Raw genomic sequence first — 11,160 nt, 5'->3', positions numbered from 1 at the left:
CACTCAAATCCAGACCCCTTCCCCCATGCATGCCTCCCACATCCCCCCACTGAACCCTATGCACTCTGCCATACATGCTGAATCCTATTCATTCAAGTGTTTGTACCCAAATGTCCTTCAGTGTAAATGTGTCTACTGGAGTCTAGTCAGCCCATCCAGTGGTCATATGTATATCATATGCTCCCGCACCCAGCAGCAATAAGTCTCAAATAGTTCTCAATTTAGTGCTGGCCCACCACCTGCTTCTCACCTCGCCTTTGGGCCCTTGTTTAATTGAGTCGACATGGGTCCTGTGCTGGATTCCACCACTTCCACAGGCTCACCTGAATAAGCCTCCAGTGGCCTGGAAGCATCCACCTCTCTATGAACCAGCCCTGGCTCTCCTCTTCCGCAATGGTCCCTGAGTTGTAGGTGGGTGAGGTTCCATATAGGAGTTCGTCCTACACTCTAAAGTCTTTTATTCTCCAAAACTTGGCCAGTTATTGCCTTCTGTGTGCATCACACTGATATACATGGAAGTCTCACTGGTAAGAGTTGAGAGGCACATTAGCCCTCTCTCTATCCCTCATTCCACTATGTTCTATGAGGCTTAGTTGTAGAGATTAAACTGCAGATGTGTTGCCTAGTACTAGGCATGTCCCAGGCTTGTGTTCTCTGTGCCTGACCAGATGTGCAACTCTGCAGCAGCCTCCATCTCTTGCAAAAGGAAACTTCTTTGATGAGTGCTGTACAGGTGTGCTTGTCACTCTAAGGGAGGTCTCTTCTATCGAGCAACACTGGGTGTTTTAAAAATCTCATCTTCACTTCAGAAATAGTCTTCATTATTCCAAGAAATACACTAAACAGGTTTCCTAACTGCCTGTGGATACTTTCAACAGCACTGAAAGCAGGACATCATGAGTACCACTTCCCTCTTCTTACCAGATCAATATTTCCCTGAGCTTTGAACCATGTGTTTTCAGTCTAATACTCCTCTACACCACATATGGTACTCAAACACTAAATTTTCTATAAATATTTTTGTCCTTATTTGTTTGTATTTTTGCATATTTTCTAATAACAATTCTGTTTACTGTCTAGTAAAATGAAAGCAAGATTACGCCCCCAAATCTAACTCAGACATAAATCTTCATACGTGATTTAGAATTGAATGTATCTGACATCCAAAAGAGGTGGTAACTCAAACACAGAAATCTAAATAAGATTTAATACATTTAACACGGTGCAAAAAATAATGGGAATTAGTAATGATGTTCTGAAATATGCTAACAGTTCCACACAGTGCACAAATGTAGATCTGAAGTCTATTATGTGGAGAATAAACTTGCATCTATGTCAACTATGCCTGGCTTCATAATTGTGAAAATTATCTATCATGTTTTGCATAATTTCATGGTTTACATGAAAATGATATTAAAGCATGTTATGTACACATTTTATTGTGTTTTTACAAATGCACACAAATACTAATGATCTCTAATCTAATAAGCTTAGGTAAAAATTTTCTAGATATTTATTTAGAAATAATTCACACATAACCAATGCTTTAAAAAGTTATATGAATCATAAAGTGTTACAGATTCTGTTGCGTTGATTTTTGCTGTAGTCACACCATGTATCTGTTATCGATTGAAGAAGGTTTTTCCTTCTCTCAGCCAGAACTTCACCTTCATCATTACCAATGTAAATGCTTGTTTGAGTTTCTTGTTTCCCCATATTAGGATAAACGAATGGCTTGAGGGGTATAAAATTCCAATAGCCTGGCAAATCAAGTGGATGGGCTCACTCAGAGATGTCTTATAATTCCAACCTGACACCGTTACAGTCAAAAAGAATAAAGCAAATAACAACAGAAAGGAGACCACAGTTTGCAAAGCCTTCGTGTGGGCCATAGTACTGGCATCTTGGGTTCCTTTTCCATAGATCTTCATTGTCCTAAGATGCTTACACAGAGAGTAGATTAACAGCAGAAAGCAGATCAGGGATGTAATAAAAGGAATGACATTGTCTAGAGTGAATATACTCATAAGAGTAAGGTTTACCATGTTACTCAGTTTGGTCTTATTTAACAAGTAGATTTCATGTTCATTCCCTTTGATTACCTCACATATGTTTTTCATCATAAGAATATGAATCATGAACAGGAAATTTGCCAAAATTGCAACTATAATGACATTCTTAACTTTCCTCTTTAAGTGAAGAAAAATAAGGTTAGAGAAATTGGCTATCTTGAGCAAATAAAATATGCTAAGTACAGTTGCAAGCCAGGTGTTCAAATGGTGGGTTATTGCCCAGATAAAGGAAATAATACATCTTGTCTCCTTAGCATATAAAACTGGATTAATCATGGGTGAACAAAAATTTGTTAATATTACCAAAAGCAGACCAATCCTGGAGACAGCGAGAGCAGTGAGAATTTGATCAGCTAGGGAAATCTTTTTCCTCTTGTGGTAGTCAGTACAGTTCACCAATGCAATGAAGACATTAGCAAAAGTTCCAAGAGCAATTTCTGCCATTATTGTGATGATTGCAGTGATTGAAATAAAATTCTTCATATCTGAACAGTTTCTTTTTTCTTAAAGCTAAAACAAAACGTAGGTTTAATACCACTGGCCGCAATTCTTTTAATATATTGACCAATGTCTTTGTGCTCTAGGCTTGTGGTTAATGAAATTCAGGTTGCTTTTAAATCCTGTGGCCAGAGTCGAACAAGAAAGCACTGTTTTATGCTGATGAAGGAATTTGATGATGTTTTATAGAAACAAAGTTTCTGTAAAACAGTTCAAATTAATTCTTGAACTTAAATCCTTCTATAACCTAGGGCATTTCAGAGCTGATATGGAATGGAGCCACACTCTCATTTTCAAGCATATAAAAAGCACATATTCTTTTTCATACTTTACAAAAACACCCCCTCTTTAAGTATTCCATGATTTGTTTACTTTCATGTTTTTCATTTGTTATTAAAATTTTAAACTAATACACAAAATATACAAATGAGTATGTAAATCATTTGTTGTATCTTGATTATATCTAGAGTCATTACCACTATGGATTCATTTTTAAAGTCAGCTGTATATATAAAAATGCCAAATTTTCCTACTAAAGCCATCCAGGCCTTTTGTTGGGAACTTCAGGAAGCTAATACTCCTTAAAGTCTAGTAACTAATAAGAATATACATAGATATGTATAATTTTTTCTTTAGATGCTGACTGGCACTCGGGCAAATGGTACTTACATGTGCCCACATCTCTCATAGATAGAAAACATCATTGTCCTACATTCTCCTAAACTGAAAATTTGTTTCAGGAAGGTAATGTAGGTTTAATGTAGAAATTTGCTTTGTTACAAGTTTTTTAGTCCATTATAAACATTTTTCAGACATAGGTCTCATGGTTAGATATGTATATTGTTGTTCTCTTGGGTCTAATTAATATTTAAATATTATTTAACTTAAATAGTCTTAATATTCTAAATGTTTTGGTCACTTTAAAGAACATGTGATTCCTATTGTAGACTTAAGTCATCATAGTAAATATTTAGGGGTTTTTCTACGTAATTCATTTTGATGACTTTGTTTTAAAGATTGACAGAAGTTAAAATAGCTCAAGATAGGAATCTTATTTGTTTTCAGTTTCTATAATATAACTGCTTTAGAGAGAGGCTATTGGAGTCAGACTACCAAGGTAGAAAATCAGATTCACTGCTTCACATAGCTGTGATCTTGGACTCTTACAAATAATCTCCGCTTAGGTATAATCATCAGTAAAATGAAGATATAAATGTTTTTCCTATCATATGATCATTGAGAAAAGTGAGCATACTCATTCTGATTTTTAGGAGTGTGGGAGGTTATGGGACTTGTTTTAAGCCCCACATTCATTGGAGCCTAGTCAGTCTGTCTAGCGATTATAAGTAAAGTCTACTCTCCCTTACCCAGGAGCAATCAGTCTCCAACAGTTCCCAGACTAGGGCCCACCCACCACCCATTTCCCTCACTCCACTCTGGGCTCTCGTCTGACTGAGTTGGTGTGGGTCCTGTGCTTGTCACCACCATTGCCACATGCTCACTTGCACAGCTTCCAGTGGCCCAAAAGCCTCTGCTTCCTTTTCCTTATGTTCATGAACCAACCCTGGCTCTTAAAGTCTTTTCCCCTCTTCCACAATGGCCCCTGAGCTGTGGCTGGGTGGGTTTTAATGTAGGAGTCCCATCCAGGAGCACACACTCTGCACTCTCTTATTCTTTAAAAGTTAGTCAGTTGTGGCCTCTGTGTGTACCGCACTCTGTTGTATAAGGAAACTTCACTGGTGAGAATTGAGGGATGCACCAGCTTTCTTTCTACCCTCCATTCCACTGTGCTCCATGAACCTTAGGTGTAGAGATTCAACTATATATGTCACCTAGGACTGGACATTCCTCAGATGTATATCTCTGTGTATGAGCAGTTGTGGGATTCTGCAGCAGCATCCATCTGTCACAAAAAGAAGCTTCTTTTATGAGTGATGTATGATACACTTGTCTGTAAATATAAAGATTCATATTTAGCACCTGGGAATAAATTTCATTTGTCTAGAGATATGACAGAGATAGGGTTTTCTCTAGGATCTATGTCCTCTCCAACCATGTGTATTTGGCTGTGTTTACAATGCCAGCCATGATTTCACCCCTGTTGACAGAGCCTTAAGTTCAATTAGATAACTATTGATTACCCCTCAGATAACAGTGCCACTACTGTACCAGTAAAGGTAGTTCACTATGCCAGTCATTATGGTTATTAGGCTTTGGGCCTGGCTTGGACCATTGATTGACTTTCTCCTTTAGCAGTTAGCATATTATCCTCTGGAATTCTGAGAGCTAAACTTCAGGTAGAATGTTTTCTGTAAGCTCCTGTACCATTCCTCCAAGTCCTGTGTCCAAAGTATGTCCTGTCTTCAGCAGTGGGGTCTTATCTTCCAGTTCTAGGGGATAACCATGAGTTCTGAAAATATCCTGTGCTATTTGGAGAGTCTCTTGGACTACTCTTACTAACCACTTGAAGGGAGGTCTCTCCTGTCTGGCAATGTGCTCTTTGCTCTAGAGTCCCCAGGTATATGCACTAATGTTCAGACACCAAATGTGTATTTCTTAGGGGGGCCCAGAGGCAACACATTTCCCTCTGGCTTCCCTAGCCCCCTAAGATCTATTCTTTTCTACTCTCTCCCACATCTACCATCCCTCCCTCCCCAGTCCAAAAGCCCCCATTAGCTCCACCCTCCCCCATCACCTGCCTCCTACCATTCCCCCCTCCTGTGTTCCCTCCCCCCCTACCATGGTCCCCTGTGTGTCCCTCCTTCCTCATCTCCCAGTCGAACACTCTCATTTTCCCCACCTTCCCCCTGGTAACATCTGTTCCCTACTATCCCCCATGCTGCCTCTCAGAGACAGGAAAGATTGACATCAAAATCTTTGTCATGTCACAATGTTTCACATCACCTAGGTTCTGTTTGCATTTCTGATCTAGATTTTCCTCTCAAAAAACTTTGATGACTTTAATCCTTGACATTGTCTGGGATTTTACAACCTACATTATAAGGTATATGTTGAGTTGTATAATTTCTTTTAATTAATTTATTATTTTTTATTTTTGTATATGAGTGTATTGCCTGCATGTAAGTGCACCCATGTCATGCAGTGCCCACAGAGGTCATCCCCCTGGAACTGGAGTTACAGATGATTGTTAGCCACCATGTAGGTTCTGGGAATTGAACCCAGGTGCTCTGCAAGAGCAGTCAGTGTTCTTAACTACTGAGCCATCTCTCCAGCCCAGAGTTGTATATTTTTTATTTCAGGATTTATTTTTTTCTAATATTTTATTTTTATTATTTTTATATGTATAAGATTTTTCCCTGCATGTATGTAAGTTCATGCCATGCAATAGCTGAGGAGGATAGAAAAGTGTGTTGGGTCCTCTGGAACTGGAGTTGCAGGTGATTATTATCTACAATGTGGGTCCTGGGAACCAAACCTGGGTCCTCTGTAAGAGCATCCAGTGCTCTTAACCACTGAGTCATTTCTCCAGTCCCTAGAATTAACACTTTAAAAATAAAATATATTTTAGAAGTGGAGTCAGCTATTCTGAGAAAGTGAATTCCATGGAGAATCACAAGGAATCAGTGTCTAAATTGATTGGTGACTGCTTATCATGCCCAAATCCATGCTGTGTTAGGACACTGGGGTAGGTTGCAAAGAGACCTAAGAACATCTGGAGAAAGCATGGGAGACATAAGGTTCATCAGAATTAACTATGCAGGAGTGTGGACTCTCAGACAGCCGTCAAGATAATACCAATCCTCTCACAGCACTGTGACTTTCAGAGTATCCAGGGGCAGTAGCAGGAGGACCACTTTTCCTCATCACAGTGCCCTGCGCTATGCTACTGTGAGAAGCCTGAGGGTTGGCTTCCTCATCATTAGCTTGTTCTTCTTTTCCACGTATAATCAGCATTCCAAGTAACAGCTGCCTCTGAATGCATACATACATTCAGGAAACCAAGTTCTGTTGGAGAAAACAATTATTCCCTCATTTCCCAGTGTCACACAGATAACACATATCCAAGCATTCGTGGCCTGTATTGCACTGTTTCTCTGACTTAGCTAGATCTGTGGAATGGAGAGAGACATCTCAGAGACTTGATGTTTGATGTTTCATGTTTTGATGGGTTTGTGTTCTATCTAAGCAACAAGAATAATAACTTCTACTTTGCCACTAGACTACATACAGTTTCATGTTAGCATATTAATCTTCCCCAAAGAAAACTGATTCTGAAGATGGCTAGAGCAAGGAAAATTTGATGAGGCGAGTTGATGTGTTGCCTATTGACACATTCAAGACACATTATTCCTTCACCAGGAAGACGGTGAAAAAATTTGCAAAAATAAATTCTGCAAAGTAATAGACACAGCAAGTCTTAGAAGAAGTGACAGGAAAACCAAGCCTAATACCAAAGGCTATGTTTTACAATCTGCTGACCTAAAGTTAAACAAGCATCTGTTTTTTAGTGGTGTTAGCTGACATTGAGATTGAACAGAGGAGAAGGAGTGGGGGAAGAGGATTAACCCAAACTATGAAAATGCCATGCAACTCCAGCTGCTTTGTAAGATAGCTTTAAAAAAAGAAGAAAAACATGCTGTTTTTATTGTGCACTTAAACCCATGTTTTCCTTTGTACTGTGTGGTCAATATCAAGCATTAAAACACCGCAGAATGTTAACTACTGGGTTCAATTGTGCTTTCATGAAAACATCATTGCTTCTAAAACATCCTCTAAAATCTTCTTCTCTATATATTTATTTCCTTGGCATAGGCTACAATCCTTTGCGACTGATTTTAGAGTGAAAGCTAAATCCTTATTTGCTCCCATGCAAATGAAGGCATATTGATTTTCAGCATCTTCCTCACATGACCTGAATTTAATTTGGGTTCATCAAGCGTGTATGTCACCTAGTAAAATTTTAAAACACAATACACAGACATTACTAGAACTCTCTAAATGGACAGGCAAGTCAATATTGTGGAGCTCTCCTGTATAGTTCTTTATCACTGAACACTTATTTTAACAAAATTTTTGCATCTATATAAACAGGCTTAAAGAATGAAATCTAAATGGTGATCAGGATTTTCCTTCCAAGAAGAATCATAAACATGAGCAGAGAATTGAAGGAGTTTAAAGAATATATGAGCAAACACCTTAATGAAATTAAAGATGATAGGGATAAAGAAAGGAAAATCTGTGACTGAATAAAACAATGAGACAATTCAGTACTTGGAAGATGAATTCAGTAAAGATGCAGGAATACTGAAGAAAACGAGCTGAAATGAAGGTAGAGTTTTAAAAAATCACTAAATCAATTATAAATCTCAGGGGAAAGCCTTGTCAGTAGAATAGTTCAAGTAGAAAATGAAGTAGGTAGTAAAGAACAAGTAGAGGGAGGCTGGAGGGATGGCTCAGCACTGCTCTTGCAGAGAACCCGAGTTTGATTTCCAGCACCCACAGGGCAGCTAACAACCATCTGTAACTCCAGTTCCAGGGGAATCCGACGCCCTCTTCTGACCTCCACAGGCATTGCATTACAGGGGTGCACTTACATACATGCAGGCAATATATTCATACACATAAAATAAAAATAATAAATAAAAGTTTTAAAAAGATAAAGTAGAAGAACTTGACCACTCAACCAAAGAATATAATATTGTTTTTAAAAAATGAAAGGAATATGTATGCAGGAACTTTGGATCAGTATACAAAGACTAAATCTACAAATCAAAGGCATAGAAGAGAAGAATCCCAGGTCAATGGCCTAGACCAGATCTTCAACAGGATCATAGAAGAAAATTTCCCCAAATTAAGGAAAGACCTACGAGTACAGGTTAAAGATGCACACAGATAGACAGGACCATAAAAGAAGGTCCTCACACATATTATAGTTAAAACACTAAATGTACAGAACAAGAGAGGATATTGAACTGTGGAGTAGAAAAAAAAAAAACAGAAATCACGTATAAATGAAAATGCATCGGAATAACAGCTGTGTTCTCAGTAGAAACTTCAGAGGAGCCTGAAATAATATACTGCAAGTTCTAAAAGACCTGAGAAACCAACACAGATTATTTTACCTAGGAAATATATCTTCCATAGTTGAAGGACAAAGAAAATCTTCCCATGATATAAACAGGCTAAAAGAAAACGAGCCCACCTGTCCAACACTACAGAAAGTAGAAGCAAAATTTGTACTGAAGAAAGGAATAAGCATACCCAAGACATTACAGAAAATAAAAATAATGATTATAGCTTAATCCCTGTTACACAAACAGCAATAAATAAATAAAATACACCTTTCAAAAATAACTTTTAGCGTTAATGGCCTCAAATCATGGGTCAAAATGCTGGTTAGTTGAAAGGATTAAGAAACAAAATCCACCTTTCTGTTGTCTAAAAAAAAATTATCGTCAAGGGCAATCATCAACTTAGAGTGAAAAGTTAGAAAATATATTCCAAGCAAATGGCAGCAGGAAAAAGCAGCACTGATATCCTAACACCTGAAAAAATAGACTCAAACTAAATCTAATCAGAAGAGATAAAAGAGGTCACTTCATTCTGATCAATGATACAATCAACCAAGGAGATATTATCATCCTAAATATAAATGCGTCGAACACTGGTGCACTCAATTTCATAAAAAGCACACCCCGTTTTCATAATAAGTAATCTCTCTTGTGTATTGGGCTTTAAACTGAACTCAGAAATAGCCCATGATTTTAAGACTCCCCTGTCTCCAATAGCCAGGACATCTGAACAGAAAATAAAGAAACATGAGAATTAAAGAACATCATTTATCAAATGGACCTACCTAACACGTATCTCCAGAATATGCCACACAAACACCAAAGAATACACATTCTACTCAGCAGCCCATCAGATTCTCTAAAATACACCACATACTGGGATACAAACCAAATATCAACAAATACAGAAAAAGTAAAATAACTTTGTGCATCTTATTTGACCATAGGAGGGCAGTAAGCTTAAAATCAACAGAAAAGAAAAAGTAAAAAAGAAACCCCTCAATTATAGAACTTATGAAAATTTAACAGCACACTGTTGAATGATGAACAGGTCAAAGAAGAAATCAAGAAAGTGATTTAAAACTTCCTATGATTATGGGATGGAGAAATGGTTTAGTGATTAAGAGCACTAACTCTTCTTGTGGGAGACCAAGCTTCCATACCCAGCACCCACAGGGTGACTAAAAATCATCTGTAACTTCAGTCCCAGGGAATATGACACCCTCTTCTGACCTCTATGGGCATTACACAACAGGAATGGACTTACACACGTGCAGGCAATACACTCATACATATAAAGTAAAATAAAAATAAATAAAAAATATTTTTAAAATTCCTGGAATTAAATGAAAATGAAAACACAACACAACACAGCTTCTGGTACAGAGACCCAAGTCTGCTTTGCACAGCAGGGGAGCCTCACCCCATGAGGGCAACATCAATCAGCACAGTGTCCCTGCTTCTGGGGCGGCTAGCGTTTTCTTACAGCAAGCTGTTTATTAAAAAATTCAAAAGGTTTTTATACACTACAAGGAACTGGTAGTCACGTGGGGTTTGGCAGTTACATACAAAGATTTAGGGCACAAAGAAACAGGACATATAGCTTTTAGTTGGCACCAGCTGTTTGTAAAGCAGGATGCTTGAACTTCTACTCAAGGTTACCCAGTGTCTATCTGTTAATTTATTGGCCACAACGTTTTCTTTCTTCGGGCTAAAAGCATAGTAAATGTTTAGCTTTTAGCCCAAGAGTAAATCTTTAACCTGGCCTAATCTTTTAGCTAGTGATACCTGAGTTATTTGTTCAGGACAAGGAGGTGGGCTAAGGGCTGTTGACCAAGATGCTTTCCCTCAGAGCAAGGAGCTTAAACTTTTGACCCAGCCACTTTTCTCCTGTTAGCCCTGCAGCGTTCTGCAAGACAGGAATATAAGAGCTGCTGTTTTCAACACCTCTCCCTTCAGCAGAGAATGTAGCCTAGAATTCAAAAGTTTTAGGCTCACCTCGCCTTAGGGCATGCCATCCTAGTTTCTTACCTTCTGGGACACAGTAAAAGCAGCCTTAAGATGGAAATATATAGCTCTAAGCCCCTATAGTTAAAAAAAAATTTCAGGAAAACACAAAGTTATTTTTTAGTGACCAAGGTGAATCTTCACTTTTTGTCTGATAGTTGAAATTTTCTTACAATACATACAAATGTGATTTTGACATAGTATTAAATATAAGTTGCATACACTATAAAATATACCATTGTTTCAGGTACCAAAATTAATGTGTTTTAATTATTTATTTGGTCAGAGGCAATGGAAAAAAGCGATCTACATATACCAATTGCATTTCTTTTTTTCTTTTTTTTATATGCAGTTTTTATTTTTATATACCAGTTTAAGATTTTTTTTAATTTATTTTAATTAAAAGAAGCATTTCATTACAACAGCATTAACCTATTCAATAACATTTTTCTGAGCTAGGGTACATCTCTTTCAAAATTGGCTGTACATTTCTAGGTTTACAGATGAATTATTACCCTTATATAATCTTTTACTCATTATAAACTCTATAA

At 37.7% G+C, this 11,160-nt stretch overlaps 1 protein-coding gene across 1 annotated transcript; it reads right to left on the bottom strand.

Annotated features, from left to right (window-relative positions):
* Positions 1-1,622: 1,622 nt before the first annotated feature.
* LOC103749990 (taste receptor type 2 member 136-like) lies at positions 1,623-2,516 on the bottom strand. The gene has a single exon (XM_008852925.1). The coding sequence runs from the start codon at positions 2,514-2,516 to the stop codon at positions 1,623-1,625; it is 894 nt and encodes a 297-aa protein (XP_008851147.1).
* Positions 2,517-11,160: the final 8,644 nt, after the last annotated feature.

Source organism: Nannospalax galili, unplaced genomic scaffold (genome assembly GCF_000622305.1).
Source record: "Nannospalax galili isolate Female #2095 unplaced genomic scaffold, S.galili_v1.0 scaffold2707, whole genome shotgun sequence".
Lineage (NCBI taxonomy): Eukaryota > Metazoa > Chordata > Mammalia > Rodentia > Spalacidae > Nannospalax > Nannospalax galili.
The sequence above is the reverse complement of the archived record's forward strand: the minus strand, read 5'-3'. Positions and strand labels throughout refer to the sequence as shown.